At 43.6% G+C, this 19,089-nt stretch overlaps 1 protein-coding gene and 1 long non-coding RNA gene across 2 annotated transcripts in view; one reads left to right on the top strand and one right to left on the bottom strand.

The window, feature by feature from the left end:
- The first annotated feature begins 688 nt into the window (after positions 1–688).
- The window catches only part of LOC132381362 (uncharacterized), a 47,906-nt gene continuing 29,505 nt past the window's right edge, over positions 689–19,089 (top strand). Inside the window, exon 1 of the long non-coding RNA XR_009508013.1 lies at positions 689–977. This is a non-coding gene — a long non-coding RNA (uncharacterized LOC132381362). The remainder of the gene's footprint in view (positions 978–19,089) is intronic.
- Positions 12,905–19,089, bottom strand: part of LOC132381361 (uncharacterized) — a 108,372-nt gene continuing 102,187 nt past the window's right edge. Inside the window, 4 exon segments of the mRNA XM_059950723.1 lie at positions 12,905–14,115; positions 14,648–14,968; positions 16,276–16,593; positions 16,680–16,982. Of these exon segments, the coding sequence (XP_059806706.1) occupies positions 13,730–14,115; positions 14,648–14,968; positions 16,276–16,593; positions 16,680–16,982 (1,328 nt within the window). The 3' untranslated portion in view covers positions 12,905–13,729.

The raw sequence follows: 19,089 nt of genomic DNA, 5'->3' as shown, positions 1-19,089 counted from the left end.
TTATAAAGCGGGGACACCTGCACTGCGTGCAGTTCTAGTCTCTTTACTTGAGGAGGGATGTACTGGCTTTGGTGCAGAGGAGGTTCACCAAGTTAATTCCAGAAATGAAGAGAGATTGAATCGCCTGGGACCATGCTCACTGGAACTGATAAGAATGAGAGGAGATGTTATAGAAACATTTAAAATTATGAAAGGGATAGATAGAGGCAGGAAAGTTGTTTCCACTGGTAGGTAGGACTAGAACTAGGGGACATAGCCTCAAGATTTGAGGGAGTAGATTGACAATGGAGATGAGGAGGAACTGCTTTTGCAAGAGAGTGGTGAATCTGTCGAATTCTCTGCCCAATGAAGCAGTGGAGGCTACCTCAGTAAGTATATTTAAGCCAAGGTTGGATAGATTTTTGCATAGTAGGGTAATTAAGGGTTATGGGGAAAGGTGGAGATGAGTCCATGGCCAGATCAGCCATCATCTTATTGAATGGTGGAGCAGGCTCAATGGGCCAGATGGCCCACTCCTGCTCCTATTTCTTGTGTTCTTATCTCTTCTTCCTTGCCCTTCTTTGCTTCTCTCTTTCTCTCAATCTATCCTCTCTCTCTCTCTTTCTCTCTCTCTCTCTCTCTCTCTCTCTCTTCTTCCACCTTCTCTAAGCTCATTTCAGACTTCTTCAAATCTCCAATTTGCTGCCTTAATTCTTTCTCAGAGCACGGGGTCAGAAGCTGGCTCTGACAAGCTGCCTTTGTACAAACAGACTGTTGGAGCCATCAGGAGAGGGAGGGACGGAGGGAGCGAGAGAGAGAGAGAGAGAGACAGACAGACAGACAAACAGGAAGCAGAAGGCAAAGCTGTTCCTGTGAGCAGTGAAGAGTGTAAAATATACTCGAGGACTGGCAGCACGTACTCATGGAGGGAAAGAAGGAGGGAGCAGGCCAGTGTCGAGAGCCGACGTTTATGGAGGGGAGCAGAGGCCAGTGGCAAGGTAAGATTGTTACAAATCCTGGATTTCTAGTTGGCTGAAATGCAAGAGTGAGAGTTAGTCTAGTTGCTGAGCAACAGATATTGTTTGTTGGCACAAAGGAAGTTGCCATGGTGGGGTGGAGGGAGGGGGAGTGGGGTGGGGGGCAGAGAGGAGAGGGAGGGAAGCTGGATTGACGAACTGGAAAGAAGGAATAAAGCTACTGAAGGAGGAATGGTGTTAAAATGTCAAGGGCAGAGGAATCAGATGGAAGTTGTGTGTACAAGCTGGGGAAAGGGGTTTCACAATGAAGTAGATTGGATGAATGTGTTGGAGAATAGCAGAGTGTGTGCGTGAGATGGGTATTATGGCTGGAAATAAACACTGGACTAGTTGTTGATCTCTCTAATATGAATCAGTTTGGGCACACACAGACACAGTTCATGTTACTGAGAATTTAATTGAGAAGCTGGGTTTGTGACGTAGATACGTGAGTTCAGATCACATCACGGCAGCTGGGGTGTGTAATGAAAGTTCTGTGTCAGTGACCAGTGACCGTGACTTAGAGAAATAGATTGGTGTTTAAATGCATGACTGAGGTGTTTCAGGGAGGGGAATCTGCTGACTACCTGGTCTGGCCTGTATATGTCTCCAGGCCCACAGTAATGTAACTGACCTGTAACCGCACTGTGAAATGGCTCAGTAATCCACCCGGTTCGAGAGCAGTTGGGATGGGAAAGAAATGTTGTTCTACTCACATCCCATGAATGAATAACAGAAAGTCATCCGTATATATGTTGTATCACGATGCATCCATCATTGTATTGTTTTTATATTTATCTACAGGATTAGGATTGATTTTTAATTACTTTGCAATGTAATTAATTCATTATTAATAATATTTCATGACTGATTACTTTTTATTATTTTGGATTGTTACATCATGATAATGTAGTGAATTGTTTCCATGGAAATTCCATGGATAAGTTTCTTTTTATAAAACTGTGTGTGATAGAATTCCCTCAGAGACGGCACTGGGAATGACTCTGCCAAAATTCTGTTGGTCAGACTTGCCATTACATGTGACAGGTAATCTCCACAGAACCTGGTCGCAGTTATCACTAGTTCCTGCAATTACATCCCCCAGTACCTGACTCAGTACCAGACCCCTCACAATGTGCTCTACATTCTGGGTGCAGGAGTCTCTTCCAGTACCTGATTTTGGTTCCAGTCTCTAAACACAGTTCCATATATATTTTCCAAATTGACTGAAGGTGGAGCATATGGGGTTGGGAATCTGATCTTCAAATTCTTACAAATAAGAGAGTTTCTTGAATAAATTGTTTCTCATATACAGGAATCCCAACCTTCCCGAAGATCAATCGTGCATTCCCAAGCTCTGTCGTATTCCCTCAGGAACAAAGTTGAGAATTAACTACAATTTTTGGTCCTGTGGAGGGGTATTTTTCCGGTTGTCTGGTCTTTCATAGTTTTCCCCAATGTCTATTCCTAGGGTATATTCCTTCAATATCTGGTCCTGTTTGCCTTCCTCCAATGTCTGTTCCTTGGAGTTACTCTGCTCAAATCAGGTGCTGGTGTCCATTACCCAAATAGTTGTTGTATTCTGTTCTATTCTTGGTTTGCATTAATTAGTAATCGGTTCTGTTTTCTACTCCTAATGTGCTTACCCCAGTATTTGGTGTATTTTCCTGCATTGGCATATTTTTTCAAATACTCTCTCTTGCCGACATCACATTAAAACATGTACATGGTCGATATCCAGTTCTGTGTCACCTGTACTTGTATCAACGCCTCCACACTCTCTGATGGGGGATGCTGCAGGATGCACAAAGTTTCCTTCAGCTAAACACTGGGAAGACCAAAAGCTTTGGTCCCTGCAGTGAGTTCTGTTCCAGGGCACTGATGATGTTCAGTCGATTTTCAGTGATGTGAGAACGGAAATTCAGGCTGACTTGGCTGTTCACCGTAGTACAGAGGGACAGAGCTGCTGCCTTTCAGCTGAGACATTGAAGGGAGATTGTGTATGCAATGGAGAAGCTCCTGTACACACAGTTTTATGGGACGTGGAGTATGGAGATTTAGGATAATGTGTTGAAATATTGGATTGAGACACTCGTTATGAAACATTCCATCAATATCTGGCTCTGGGATGTGTAACAGGGTTCTGAGAAACTCTTCCAAATGAGCCTCTGTTGTCCTGAATATCTTTTTCGGGTGCAGCACCCCAGTATTCCCACTGTGAGAAATCCCTCATAAATGGGAGTAGTATGTGTAGTGCTACATTCATATATTACAGGCTGGAAATCTCTCCGATATTTGTCTCGGGATGCATTACCCACTTGTACTTGGAGGCAGGTGAAGTCACTGCAGTGATGACGGAACTAAGATGGGATGAATGGCTTTCCTCAATTTTATCAACTCCAGTCACTTCATTGTCTCCTTTTTGTTTTTTTAATTAGTACAATTTCAAATCATGACATAAACTCCAGCAGAAAACTGAAGGAAAAGCTACAGGCAATGGTTTCCACAACATCTGATTTACAAAATTTGACAGAGCAAGATCTCAAACCCACTCTTCTCCACACTCCCCCTCTCATTTTACCTTCTTCCTCACCTCCCTCCTCTCCATCACAAACTACACCCTCATCCCCTGCTCCCCATTCCCAAGCCTTAACATTAGCTTCCTCTCCCCTCCTGTATACCCCCTCCAGTGTCACATATCCTGCCATTTTCCCAATGTATCATCCACTGCTGTCCCTCCGCCCACCTAACCAGCTCTGTGCCCCCATTTCCCATCTGGCATCCCCGGTGCATCTAGAGGTTTATTTTCTGAAATGAGCAGTTGCAGTGCAGTTGCCTCGGATTGCCAAGTGAGTGAGATGGAGACTCCATTTCCAAACATCGCAGCCACACGGGGATTTCTTGTCTGAATGTGGGGCGTGTATCTGCTGGTCACTGCTGAGCCTGAAATACAGACAGGAGAGTATGATATTGTGTGTGACAAGGTGCAGCACAGACCTGAACCTGTGAGGACAGGTGAACTAAATAACAGGCGGTCTGTCCTCATTCCAGGAGATGGAAGCCCATGAAGAGGAGTCTGTCAGTATTCTCTGAGGTCACCACAAAACATGAATCTGAGTACCAGTTCAGACCTTTAGTGTGATACATAGTTGGGCTAAAGTTTTATGTCCCGAGTAAGACCATAAGTCATAGGAGCAGAAACCCCATCTTTAACAATCCACTCCAACATCTTCCCAACCACTGAGGTCAGGCTAACTGGGCTAGAATTTCCTTTTGTGTGCCTCTCTCCCTTCTTGAAGGGACATGACAATTACAATTTTCCATTTCTTCAGAACGATGCCAGAATCTAGTGATTCTCGAAAGATCATTACTAATGCCTTCATAATCTCTTCAGCCACCTCTTTCAGAATCCTGGAGTGTAGACCATCTGATCCAGCTGACTTTCAGTTTCCAAAGCACCTTTTCCCCGGTAATAACACTCACTTCTTCCCCCGACACTCCTGAGCTTCCATCATACTGCTAGTGCCTTCCTCAGTGAAGTCTGATGCAAAGTGCTTATTCAGTTCATCCACCATTTCCTGATCTCCCATTACTACCTCTCCAGCATTATCTTCCAGCGCTCCAATATCTCCTCTCACCTCTCTTTTACACTTTACGTATGTGAAGAGACCTTTGGTATCCTCTGTAATATTATTGTCTATCTTACCTTTGTATTCAGTCTTTTTCTTTCTGACTTTATTTAGTTGTCTTCTGTTGATTTTTAAAAGCTTCCCAATCCTCTAACTTTCCACTAATTTTTGCTCTATTATACGCCTGTGTTTGACTTTCATGTTGGCTTTGACTTCTCTTGTCAGCCATGGTTGTGTCATCCTGCATTTTGAATACTTCTTCTTCTTTGGGATGTGTCTATCCTGTGCCTTCTGAATTACTCAGGGAAATTCCAGGCATTGCTACTCTGCTGTTATCCCTGCCAATGTCCCCTTCCAATCAATTTTGGCCAGTTCCTCTCTCATGCCTCTGCAACTCCCTTTATTCCACTGTAATACTGATACATCTGACTCTAGCTTCTCCTTTTCAATTTGCAGAGTGAGTTCTATCATATTATGATCACTGGACCCTAAGGGTTCCTTTATCTTAAGCTCTCTAATCAATTCCAGTTCACTGCACAATGCCCAATCCAGGATAGCTAATCCCCTGATGTGCTCAACAATGATCTACTTTATAAAGCCATCTTGCAGGCATTCTTCAAATTTCCACTCTTGAGATCCAGCATCAACTTGATGTTCCCAATCTACCTGAATATTGAGATCCCCCATGACTATTGTAACATTGCCCTTTTGACATGCATTTTCTATCTCCTGTTGTAATTAGTAGACACATATTTGCCACTGTTCTTTATAGGGTCTTTTTACCCTTGCAATTCCTTAACTCTACTCACAATGATTCTATACCTTCTGATCCTATGTCATCTCTTTCTATTGATTTGATTTCATTTTTTACCAACAGAACCAACCCACCCCCTCTACCTACCTGCCAGCTAAGCTCCCAGCTGTAATCTTCTTTCAGCCATGATTCAGTGATGCCACAACATCATGCAATCCAATCTGTAGCTGTGCCACACGTTCATCTACATTATTCCATATACTGCATGCATTGAATTCTATCTTGTCCTCCTTTTACATTGCAACTCATCCTGTTGACTGCATTTTAACCCGATCATCAGTCCCTGCTTGCTAGCAATCTCACTACACACTGCCTCTGTTAGTAAACCAATGACTCGGTCCTCCGCCCTATCACTCCATTTCCTATCCCCTGCCAAATTAGTTTAAACCCACCTGAACAGCTCTAGCCAACCTGCCCACAAGGATATTTGTCTCCCTCAGGTTCAGGTGTTATTCATCCCTTTTGTACAGGTCGCACCTTCCCCAGCAGTGATCACAGTGATCCAGAAATCTGACACCCTGCCCCCTACACCAGTTCCTCAGCCACACATTCATCTACCAAATCAACCTCCTCTGACCCTTACCCTGCTGTTCTCTCAATACAACTCTTGCTTGATTTCCTTAAGTTCACAATTGTTGCCCCAAATACCCATTCACATTCTGCCACCTTCTGCTTATCAAGGCCCAGAGGCTCGGAGTGAAGAAGAAAGGTGTAAAGTCCCAGGGGTTGTGAGGGGCCTCAAGACTGCATTGTCTGTTGATTGTGCTGTCGTTGGGGTTGCAGTGTCAGAGAATGCAATGTGGTGAGATAAGGAAGGTGAAAGTTTGGGTTTCATGGGATGCCTCCATTAGTCAATCAGTTACCTTGACAACGGTGACGAAGGTGCTGTAGAGGAAACTGATGATGAACAGAATGGCAAAGGCAGCAACTGTAGGCAGATTGTCATCTCCATCCACGCGTCCCTGTTCTTCCTTCCCCTCCTCTCCTGTCAAGTCTGTGCAGGTTTCTGAAACAATTGAGAAAGTGAGAGAGTTGATGTTTCCTGAAGATCAACAACATCCTCATCACGTCAAGACAAACGGAAGACAGGAACACAGGAGGCCTGAGTCAGTTCCACCATTCAATGACATTGTAGTTGATCTTTGACCAATTGCATTGGCCTGATTTTTCCTCAGATCCATTGATCCCTGGGATTATCCAAACCACTTCTGAACCTATTGTCTATTGTCTATTGGCAGGGACTGGGTATTGATAGTGAATGATCAGCCATGATCTCAGAATGGCAGTGCAGACTCGAGGGGCCGAATGGTCTACTTCTGCACCTATTGTCTATTGTCTATTGTCTATTCACTCTCATGTTTAAATTGACCTACAGACCTGACATTGTGGAAGACTGTTCCAAACTTCCATGAACCTCTTCAAGTTGAATGTCTGTTTTTCTTTGCATGAATGTATTGTCCTGCACTGCCTTTTTTCCCTCTTCATGTCTTGGATGATTTATGTAAAATTAGGATTTAGTGTGTTGTCTGAAGCTACATGCCTGTGATGCTGGCAGCAAATTTCTGATTTTACCTGCACCTCAAGGTACTTGTGCACATGACAATAAACTCGACTTAACTTGATGATTTGAGTCACATTTCCTTACAGCATGTCATTTGTAACTTGGGAGCCCCTGGGGAGAACTAAATGAACTAGTTTCTCCTCATCGACTATGTTTGCTCCACCAAAAATATTGACCAGATCTTCCATTAGTGTTCTTCATTACAGAAGCTACGCTCTCATTTAACATCATCCCATCTTGTAATTTGCACTGGGGAGTGCATGTATGCTCAGCACTCTCTCCAAGACAGTTTGTCCCTTCCTAGATGTAGTCCCAAGACCTTGAGTTGGCTCTTGCCTATTCATTTCATCGATTATTATCTCTGTAGTTAAAACCTTACAGAGTGCTGATAGATTTGCCAGTGTTATGTGAGTGGCAAAGTTGTCATGTGGGTATCTGCCCAATATCAGCACCGACTGTTTGCTTTTTGATCACTGCTGGAGATGGATGCTGTGAGTGGCCCGTTGCTGTGTGGCTCGCTGTGACAGGCGGGTCGGCCTCTGCCTCGTGTGGTGTCCCTCTCTTCTCTTTCAATGAATGTCGGTGATATCGGAGATGGTTTTGTGGTTTTGTATTTATGGATCAGACTGTTGTGCTGTGTGAGGGGAGGGTGTTTGGGGGTTGGTGTTCTGTTAGCTTTTTGTGGGGGGAGGTTTGTCTTTTGGGGTTTGATGTTTCTGTTCCGTTTTGTGTGGGAGAGGGTGTTTTTGGGGGGTGATGGTCGGGTGCTGTTCTTATTTATATGGCTGATGGGTTTGCTGTGTTTCTCCGAACAATTTTCATATACTTTCTTTGTTTTCTTGGCTATCTGGAGAATCAAATTTCAGAGTTGTATATGGATAGATGATAATCTATCCATATATTATACAATATTGACAATAAATGAACCTTTGACTCTTTGATCCAGTGAATAGTGTCAGCACTGAACACATTGCTGCAGGTCCCAGGGCATCACTGGCTACATATTGTTCTTTCTTTCTGTAATTCTCCACTTTCTGAGTGAGTTCACCAAATGTCTTCACAAAGGTGATAAAATACCTTTCCCTGTCAATTAACTTTGCATATTTCAAACTGTGGACCAATCCAGAATGTTCCATCATTTGCACAGTGGAAACTATAATACACATATACCTATATCTACTTGAATGCTACTGCTTATACAATGAAGCTCAGAACCAACCAGGCAACACTTCCCACCCCTCATGTTTAAGTCACACACTTTTATCCTAAAGATACCGGCACAGAACACTGGCAGCCGAATGCTTTCCATATCTTCTTTATTGAATTTTGATTACACAAACACAGGCTGACATTTAACCTCTCAAGTTGTCTACACAAGTTTCCAACAGGATCAGACCTGACACACAGAAGTTTTAACAATAACTGCAGGATCTCAGAAATGTTGATAATTTATTTTGATGTATTTAGTCATGAAATGTATACTTCCATTTTGAGCTAATAAGAAAAGACTTGCAGGTAATCTTGCTTGTTTCAGTGAGGTGAACCACACCATCAGTTGAAGGTTGACAATTGGAGTTGTCGGCCACTCTGTCCACGGGAATCTCTGCTGCAGAGAACCCAGTGACCCAACTTCTTTCCATCTCATCTGGTGGGGAAGGTTAACTTCAGAGGGTTCCTATCGGGAAAGGCCTTTTTTTCTTGAAATGTTTACCGGGAATATTCTGCTCTTACTCCATCCAGGCCAATGCTTACATCACTTGTGATCTCTCCACATCTAAAATGTAAAGGTTTTTACATTTGGAAATGAAAGGGAAATTGTGGAAAGTATTCAGCAGGTTAGAGAACATTTATGGACAGAGAAAGAGATAACATTGCGATAGCATCACAAGTGTACTGTGTACCATTGCTTCAAGCACTAGTTCTGTGCCTGGCTGAGTACTGTGCATCTCTCTGGTTTACTGGAACTCAACAACTGTCTAGTGTCCAGTTACATTCTACAATGCCTGCTCCAGTGGAACTCAGTTCCTCCAGTTCTGCTGACAGATAGACTTGCTTCATGTCTCTGAGACGCTGGTGTGCAAACATTGATCCTGCAGTCATTATTTCATCATTCCCTCTCTGACAAGGCCGGCATTCCTTGCTCTGCTCCAGCTGGCCGATCACAGAGCAGTGAAGAGTTTGCTGTGGGATTGATGGATATGGGTAAACAGAGTAGGAAGAAACCAAAGAACATGAGTGAAACAGTTTGTAATCTAAAACCAGAATTGTGCACAGTCACCTCTGGTTGTGTGTTCACGCCATTGTCCTGAGGCTTGGGAACAGACTGTCGGTTCATCTCTGTTGCTCATCTCTGCTTACAACCTTTGACTGAGAAAACAAAATCAAACATCAAGGAGCCAGTCAGGTCACAGCAGGGACTGCAGGTCAGTTGCCCAGCTACGTGACATTTAGCTGCTGGAATGCCAATAAAATGCAGTATCGGAGCTGTGAATTGCAATGAGAAATGCAGTTTCTGACCAAAGACAACATTTCCTGAAATCTTCCTGTCTCAGGAAGGGGAAGTCGTGGGAACACACACCAGTCTTCATTGAGGGATTAGCAATGGAAAGGGTGAGCAGTTTCCAGTTCCTGGGTGTTAATATCTCTGATGATCTATCCTTGGTCCAACATATTGATGCAATCACAAAGAAGACATGACAGTGGCTGCATCTCATTTGGAGTTTGAGTACATTTGGTATGTCAGTGAAACTTCAGAGGTTGTTTCCTAACCCTTTGAGGTCTCTCCACCAGTTTCTCTTTGCTTTCAGTCTGGTAATGGATTTTGCTTACAGTGAAACTGAACTTATACGTAACTGTCCATCATCCCCTCTCAGTATCTCATTGTGAAGTCCTTGAATTTCCTCCTGTTTGCCAAAAGTCCTTGTGTTGAACTTTTTCCATATGTGGTGTTCCTTGCATACTGCACTCCAGTTGGAGATTCAACTACCACTGGTTTTCCTGTTTTCCTCATCACCCTGTGTGCTGTGTTGAAAGGTGTGGCGAATTTGTCCCCTTCTTCTTGCTGGATAAGCACAGTGTCACCAACTTTGACAATAGACTTTTGAGCTCCTCTGTGGCTGACTGCATACAGCTTGAATTTTCCTTTTCGTTCTGGGTCCTGACCCCGTACTTGCAGTTCTGTTGATGTGGTAACTTCCCCCTCACTTTGTGGTTGTGAGAAGTTCAGGTGGACTTTTCCCCGTGTTGGCATGTTCCACACATCTGTCCACAGTCTCAGTTCACATTTCCAATCAGGCAGGTCCTCATCCTTTCCATCAGTGATGTATTTTGGCGCTTCACTTCACCATTTGCCTGAGCCCACTTTGGGCACTGTTCTCAGTCGTTTGATTCCATTACTCTCACAATATTCCCTGTAATTGGACTTGTGAATTGAGGTCCATTACCTGATTTGATGGATATACGCAGTCCATGTCAGCTGAAAATGTTCTGCAGACTGTCAATAACTCCAAGCAATGCAGACACAGACTGGCTGGTCTTGGTCACTGTCAGACAGTCATTGAGTCATAGAAAACAGGCCCATCTAGTCACAACTTAAACATAACATCCTGTCTCCTGTACTCAATACCTTGATTTATGAAGGCCAGTGTGCCAAAACATTTTTTTGAGATCCTATCTCCCTGTGCCTCCACTTTCAATGAATTATGGACCTGTGTTCCCAAATCCCTTTGTCTACTGCACTCCTCAGTGTCCTATCGTTCACTGTGTAAGACCTACTCTGGCTGGTCCTATCGAAGTGCAACACCTCACACTTGTCCGCAATAAATTCCCTCTGCCATTTTTCAGCCCATTTTACCAGCCGGTCCAGATCCCACTGCAAGCTCTGATAGTCTTCCTTGCTGTCTGCTACACCTTCTGTCTTGTGGTCAACTGTAAATTTGCTGATCCAGTTAACCACAATGTCATCCAAATCATTGATAAAGATGACAAACAGCAGTGGACTCAGCATCAATCCCTGAGGCACAGGTCTCCAGTCAGAGAGGCAACCATTGACTATCAGTCTCTGGCTTCCCTCACAAAGCCAATGACTAATCCAATTTACTTCCTCATCTTGAATGCCGAGCTACTGACCCTTCCTGACCACCCTCCCATGTGGGACCTTGTCAAATGCCATGCTGAGGTTCATGTTGCTAACAGCCACTGCCTTGTCTTCATCAACTTTCCTAGTAACTTCCTCAATAACCTCCATAAGATTGGCTAGACACAAAGCCATGCTGACTGTCCTTAATCAGTCCAAGTCAATCCAAAATCTCATATATCTGGTCCCTTAGAATACCTTCCAATAACTTTCCCAGTACAGATGTCAGGCTCACTGGCCTATAATTTCCTGGTTTATTTTTACAGCCTTTTTTAAACAGTGGAACAATGTCAGCTATACCTCGCCTGGCGCTGAGGATGTTTTAAATATCTCTGCCAGCCACCAACTCCCTGCAGTTTCTGCACTTTCCTTCCACAGGGTCAGAGGGAACACCTTGTCAGGCCTGGGAATTTATCCACCTTAATTTGCTTAAAGACAGTAAACATCTCCTCCTCTGTAATCTGTAAAGGGTCCATGTCCTTGCTTCTGCTTTGCCTCACTTCTATAGACTCTTTGTTCGTCTCCCAAGTAAATACAGATGCAAACAAATCCATTTAAGATTTCCCCATCCCCTTTGTCTCCATGCAGAGATTACCATTCTGATCTTCGAGAGAATCAACTTTGTTCCTTGCAGTCATTGTGCTCTTAACATATCTGTAGAATCCCTTAGGATTCCTCTTCACTTTGTCTGCTCGGGCAACCTCGTCCATTCTTTTAACCCTTCTTATTTCTTTTTAGGGTTTTCTTGCATTTTTTACACTCCATAAGTACCTCATTTGTTCCTACCTGCCTATACCTGCTGTCCACTCCCCTTTTCTTCTTAATTAGCGCCTCAGCATCTCTTGAAGACCAAGACTTCCTAAACCTGTCGTTGTTGCCTTTAATTCTGACAGGCACATACAAGCAATGTTCTCTCAAAGTTTCACTTTTGAAAGATTTCCACTTACCAAGTAGACCTTTGCCAGAGAAAAGCCTGTCCCAATTCACACTTACCAGATCCTTTCTGATACCATCAAAATTGGCCTTTCTCCAATTTAGAATCTGAACCTAGGAACCAGATCTATCTTCTTTCCATATTTATTTTGAAAGTAATGGCATTATGATCAGTAGATGCAAAATGTTCCCGTACACAATCTTCTGTCACCTGCCCTGTCTCATTCCTGAATAAGAAATCAAGTATCGCACACACTCTGCTGGGATTTCTATGTACTGATTAAGGAAACTTTCTTGAATACATTTGACAAATTCTATCCCTGTTTTAGTCTGAGAGTCCAAGTCAAAATGTGGAAAGTTGAAATCTCCTACTATCACAACCTTATGTTTCTTGCAAAAGTCTGTGATCTCCCAACAAATTTGTACCTGTAAATCCTGCAGACTGTTGGGTGGTCTGTAATATTGTCCCATTAATGTGGTCACACCTTTCTTATTTCTCATTTCCACCCATAAAGTCTCACAAGAGGAGTTCTCCAGTCTCTCCTGACGGATGACTGTTGTGACAATTTCCCTGACTAGTTACACCATCCCTCCCTCTTTAACCCCTCCTGCATTGACGTGTCTAAAAAACAACAGAACCCTGGAATATTGAGTTGCCAATCCTGCCTCTCCTTCAACCAAGTCTCACTAATGGCTAGAATATCATAATTCCATGTGTTGATCTATGACATGAGCTCATTTACTTTTCCTACAATACTTCTTGCATTGAAATAAACGCAGCTCAGAACATGCTCAACCTTCTAATTCCTGCCATCTGATTCCCCAATCTCTCCACTATCTGTCCTGACACCTTGGTTCTCATCCCCTGCAACTCTAGTTGAACCCGTCCCCACCCTCACGATGCAGCATTAGCAAACCTTCCCACCAGGATATTAGTCCCCCTCCGGTACAGATGTAAACCGTCTGCCCTGACAGACAGATGTTTTACTGCGCCATTACAACACAACAGTTCCCAACAATGATACGTTTCATTCAGTTAGTGACACACAGGCACGAGATGAGGAGCAGCCAAGTTAGTGGGGACAAGGAGTCCTCAAACAGTGATCTGACATCTTTGACACAAATATATTGTCTGGTCAGTGGTTGGCACTCTCAACTCTTTGTCAGATGGCCGTAGGTTCAAATTTCTCTGACCATTTGTTGACAGCTGATTGTTGGGATTCCAGATGCAGGAAGGGTTTAGACACCATAGATACAAAGATTACTATTTCTCCCTGAGTGTGCGTCACCCACCCCACCTCATGTTGAAAGTTCCTTATTTTCCATCACCAAAAATCACAACCAAGACATACTTATGTCATATTTATTGAACTTGGATCGGTACATTGACAGATACAAAGATTTAATACATTGTGCCATCCCACACAGGGTTGAAATCCATTCAAGCATGGCAGAAGAAGGTCTGAGAATGTACACACAAATTCAGAGATTTGGGCTGAATCATGTTTATTGTTTAATTTGGTTCTAGATCTTAATTTCATTTTTAATTATTTTAAAAGGTCCAGCTTTTTATCATGTTTTAAACAGCTAAATAATCCTCTCTGATAACTAATAATCATAAAACTAACAAAACTAGGGTTTCATGGATTGAATCACACAGTGTTACACACAAGATTTAAAACTATCAGTCAGAACAAGTGAGACGTTGACCAGGGTGGGTTTGCTGTGAGATTTATTGATGCTTCGGAACAGGTTGGTTGTGAGCGACTCATGACCCACCACACAGGAGAAAGTGGTGCCGCTCTTCCACTCCTCAGGAGAAACCTTCAGCTGACTGGTCATTGTGTTCCAGCCTTTTCTGGGGTCCGTGGTCACCGGCTGGTTCACAAACCCTGTCTTCAGAAGGGTGTCATTGGCCATCCAGGCCACATAGATGTCTGCGGGAGAGAACTTGGTGACCAGGCACATCAAGGTCCCAGTCTGATCGGTGTCTACCTCATCCGATGAAGGTGGGAGGAGGTAGACCTGAGGACGAGTCACAACACCACCTGGAACAGAGAGAATCTCAGTTAGAATGAATCTTCCAGTAATTCCCTCCTTAACCGACACATTCTGGTCTTGTAGCAACGTGAACAATTTCTAAATCTGAGAGGCTTTACTTTATCTGAACACAGCAACTCGACAGAAAGTGGAACTCAGCCCCTGGACTTGTATCATCCTGTGCTGTTTGTTCCATCTCCCCTGGAGCAGGGGTGGCAGTCTCAGCTGTGTACGTGTAGAGGGAATGAGAACCTGTGGAACTCTCTCCCACAGAAAGCACTTGAAGAATTATCATCTAATACATTCAAGAATGGGTTGTATATACTTCTTCATGTGAATGGGTCAATGGATATCTGGAGAAAACAGGGATAGGGATTGAATTTGGATGATCAGCCGAGACCAGATTGAATGGTTGAGCAGATCGAGAGACCCAGTGACCTGCTCCTGTTCTCATTTTCTATAGTCTATCACAGTGCTGGATGGTGATAAATCTGTCCAATTGCTGAGATTAGACTCACACTGAATTCTGTCCACACGTACCTGTGTTCTTCCTGATGGATTTCTTCACCGGTGTTGGCAAACTCTTGTCTTCTATCACACACGAGTACTCAGCCCCATTGTTCCAGTCTGCAGCAGGGACTGTCAGTCTGCTGGTGATCTTGTCTTCACCTCCATTGCTGTCTGGACCCAGAGTCCTCACCCCATCTTCCTTCTTCCTTCCATCCACCTGCCAGGTTACACTGAATCCCAGTAAATCACTGTGAACCACCTCACACAGAATGGTCGCCGTCCTCTTTGTCCAGATCTCTTCAAAGGAAGGTTTGCTTAAAGTGACTGAGGGGTGGGTATCTGAACAGTCATCTGGGAGAAACGTTGAAAATTATTATTTCATCATTCCCCAATGGACGTTTGTCACTGACAAGACCAGCATTTCCTGTTCATCTCTGGTCAGTGATTTTCCAGTCCCATCAAGATGAGATGAGACCCATCAACACTGGTGAAGAAAGGAATCTCCCTTTTTGAGCAGACAGGATAAGTACCCTGAGTGAATGTAAATGAACACGATTGGCCCTTAGATTTTTTTTTGTAGTTCCATGGTCACTTAAATTGTTACCAGCAATCTATTAAAACAAATACCCAGCATTTCAGAGCGTGTCCATAGAACGCGAAACAGAGAAAAGTTTTCCATAAAAATATTGCAGAAAATACACTTCATATTTCAAGATTTAAGTATGAGAAATATTTAATTTTAGCCACAAATATAAAATGCACTTTTTTCTCTGTTAGGTGTAACTAACATTTGCTTCTGCTTTGTCAGAATGTTGTGTGTTCAAGCCGCCCTCCAGAGGCTTCTACACATTGTCCGGGCTGACTGTTCCCACACAGGAGCAGAGGGAGAGCTGCTCTGCTGGAAATTCAGTCACAACTCAGGCACTAATTGAAGGCTGGGATATTGCTCAAAGGCAGAGGGAGAGAACATTTTCCTGAAGACAGGTATCGGGGATCTCCAGAGTGCCTGTCCAGTGAAATGATCTGGATTCCTGTCAAGTTATGGAAACATTTTCTTAGATACAATTATTTCTGTGGTGAAGTTCTGAACAATGTTGGTTGAGAGCAGAAAACAACCAATAATTGTCCGATTTAAGCAAGATTAAAAAGATTAAGGCGTTGAGACTCGGGTATTCAACTCACTACTCTGTGAGGCTACCCTCACCTCAGCACTGAACTGACTCTGCAGCTGCGGCCTGCAGCCATCGGCACTCACCTCAGCACTGAACCTGGCTCCGTGGCCGTGGCCTGCAGCCATCGGTCTCCTGGACCGGTTGCAGTGCTGAACTGGTGACGTGGCTGTGGATTTACTTCAGGGGACTCTGCGGTTCAGGTTCTGTGGATTGTTTGTTTGAACCTTTATATTGTTTACACAATGTGTTTTTTTTCACACATTGGATGCTTGACTCTGAATGCTATTGTGTTTGTTTTCTGAGTGTCTGCAAGAAGAGAATCTCAAAGTTGTATATGGGTGCAAAGACTTTGATAATAAATGTACTTTGTACTTTATCAGTTCACCCACAGAACTGAACCAGGGCTGCACCGTGATTTAGTGTTGACCTTGAATTCATCGCACAATGTAAACAATTTCAATAATGGGGTGAGTCCCAGGACCCTACCTTGGACGTTCTTCACTTGCTTCTTGATACGGGTGTTGGAGGGGGGATGAATCACGGTACAGCTGAAGACTGATTCTGTCTTCCACTCCTGTAAACTCACGGTCAGGAAGTGTCTGGCACTGAATGTCCACCCCTGCTCCAGAGTGGTCGGTGTAGCAGTGGTGTTGGAGATGATCACGGTGCTGCCTTTCTCCCAGATGACATTTATTTGGTCCGGGTAGAACCCAGAGACCACACACTCCAGTGTGGCCGTTTTCCTTTTCTTGGTCTCTTCCTGAGGTGGAGGCAGCAGTCTGACCTTGGGACTTTTTATCTCGACTGGAATTGACAAGAAAACAGGAATTGTCAAACATTTTGACTCAGGTATCGAATGCTGGCCATTTAATCGCTGGTCTCTTGCCCACCTTTGGTACTATTGGTCCGTGCTGACACTCGGGAAGATGAAGGAGATCCCTGAGCAGAGCACTTGTACTCTATCCCACTGAACCACTCCTCCACACTGATCTGGAGTTCGCTGAGCACTCTGTATCGGGATCCGTCCCTCTCTGCTTGATGGGTGTGAATTCCTTTAGTTTTCTCCTTCCTACCCACGTGCCAAGAGATGTGGATATCTTCGGGATCTGTACAGAGAACCGTGCACTTCATGGTAGCAGTCTTGTCGATCCACATCTCTTCAATGTCGGGATTTTGAATAAAGACTGACAATTCTGTGGATTAGAAATGGAAATGCTCAGAATCTTACTGGAGATATTTCTATTGGTTGTGTTAGGTCAAGACAGATCATCAGTACATGTCAGCTGCATTTAATGCAAACAGAGTAACAGAAACACCCAGGACTGAATCACGTGTCTCATATTCCTGTAAGTTTTGATTCAGAAAAGAAAATCAGAACAAAGAATGTGCTCAGTAGGTTTTGAATCCCTTTCTAATAACTGTACCAATTGGTTCGCTGTGAGACAGAGAAGCATGCAGATTTCTCAGCAGAGACACAGCTCAGTATATTCTTTGCTTGGAGACTCAGTGCCATTGATCAGTAACAATGAACACTGTGACTCAATGAGAATCCCTTTCTCCATCTGGGCTGAGCCTGGGATTCACTCAGTTTAATAACTTCACATCCCGACCTTCCAGTCTTACTGTGGCTGTGCCTCTCCTCATCTCTGCAACCTTCACAACCCATAACAAACTTCAGAAAACATCGTATTCTTTCAACTCCGCTCACTCATACACTTGCACTACTTCTGCTGGTGCCTGTAGCTTTAGCATTCTTGCTTACAAACACTGCAGCCTCTGTCCGTCTTGAAATGAGCGGCAATGATCAGAGTGTATCTATAAGTTAGGGACTGATGAACTGGCAAAATGGGTTCAAATCCCAACCCAGTGGATGGGAGTTTAAATTCAAATAATAAATGAATAAAATGTAGACTGTGGAAGAATTTATAGTATTTGCTGTGGTAACTTCTGAAAAGAAATCTCGTCTGGTGTGGTTGCTATGTGATTCCAGACCGGCAGCAATACAACTGAACCTGAACCACCATCAGGAACGAGCCAGCAAGTCCCTCAGTTCTAGAGCAATCAGTGATTGATGGGAAATGATAAATTAATAAAATAACCCTTTGTTCAGGTTAGTGTCACTTTTGTGTAATTACACTCAAGTGAAGTTGTTGAGGTCATCTCCCAATGCACTGTTGGTCAGAAAGAACTACCATCTATAGATTAGTGAATTTGGATGAATCAGGACAGCGGAATCAAACAGACCTATTGTCTTTATTCTTGCCGTGTGTTTGAAGGTATGGAGGCTGCCACTTTATGACGAGACTCTATGACTTCCATTTTGTGAAATGAAGTTGCTTGGCTTGATCAGTGTTTTGAAGTAGACAAAATGATGTGCTGGACTGCCCAGGCATCATTTCCAAAGAAGAAGACATATGTGAGATGTTCTTTGGTTGGATATAACATGCAGGTCTGTGATTGTTGGGGTCTGTCTCTGCTCTGTGTGATCAAGCTGATTGCTGATTGAGGACAAAGAGCCATAGATTACCTGTTGTCACTTCTCGATCAGAACCAATAAGAAGGTGTTAGAGGTCAATCAGGTGAGTTTAGCAAATATCACTGGAATGTAACATTTGAATTGGTAAGGGATGAATTTAAAGGCAGATGCTTCAAGTGTGCTGGCAGCCATGGCTCCGTAGGAGATTCGCTATCGTGGATATGAGGTGCCTCATGGATGTGGAGATTCAAAATGGGGTGACAAGGAACATGTGGCTAGCAGCAAAGTCTCCTTTTTAACTGGTATAATCTTTTTAATATTTGACTGTTCATGGAAGGTCAGGGAAACTCAGCAGGTGTGCACACAGGTATTGGTCGTGTAAGATCACATGTCTTACATTGAGACAATGAAGGTACTTGTCGGTAAATCCAATTCTCTCTGTGCCTCCCTGATCATTATTACAAGGAGTGATACTTGTAACATCACTATCATCAGTTCACTTACACTGCAGCTCTCTGTGGTTTTAGCATTCCTGCGTACAAACACTGAAGCCTCTGTCTCTCTTGAAATGAGCAGCCATGGTCAGAGTGTGTTGTTAAGTTGTTGGGCTGATGAACTGGGAAAATAGTTTCAAATCCCAACCTGGTGGATGGGAGTTTAAATTCAATTCATCAGTGCTTTTTGGAATAGAAAGATGTCTACGGAGGTATTTGTAGTGTCGTTCCCTGTGATAACTTCCGGAGAGAAGTCCCATCTGATCCGGCTGGTCTGTGACTCCAGACCTGCAGCAACACTGCTGAACCTGAATCACTATCAGGAATGAG

This window comes from Hypanus sabinus, chromosome 26, assembly GCF_030144855.1.
Source record: "Hypanus sabinus isolate sHypSab1 chromosome 26, sHypSab1.hap1, whole genome shotgun sequence".
Lineage (NCBI taxonomy): Eukaryota > Metazoa > Chordata > Chondrichthyes > Myliobatiformes > Dasyatidae > Hypanus > Hypanus sabinus.
Note: the sequence above shows the minus strand (reverse complement) of the source record. Positions and strands in the feature narration are given on the sequence as shown.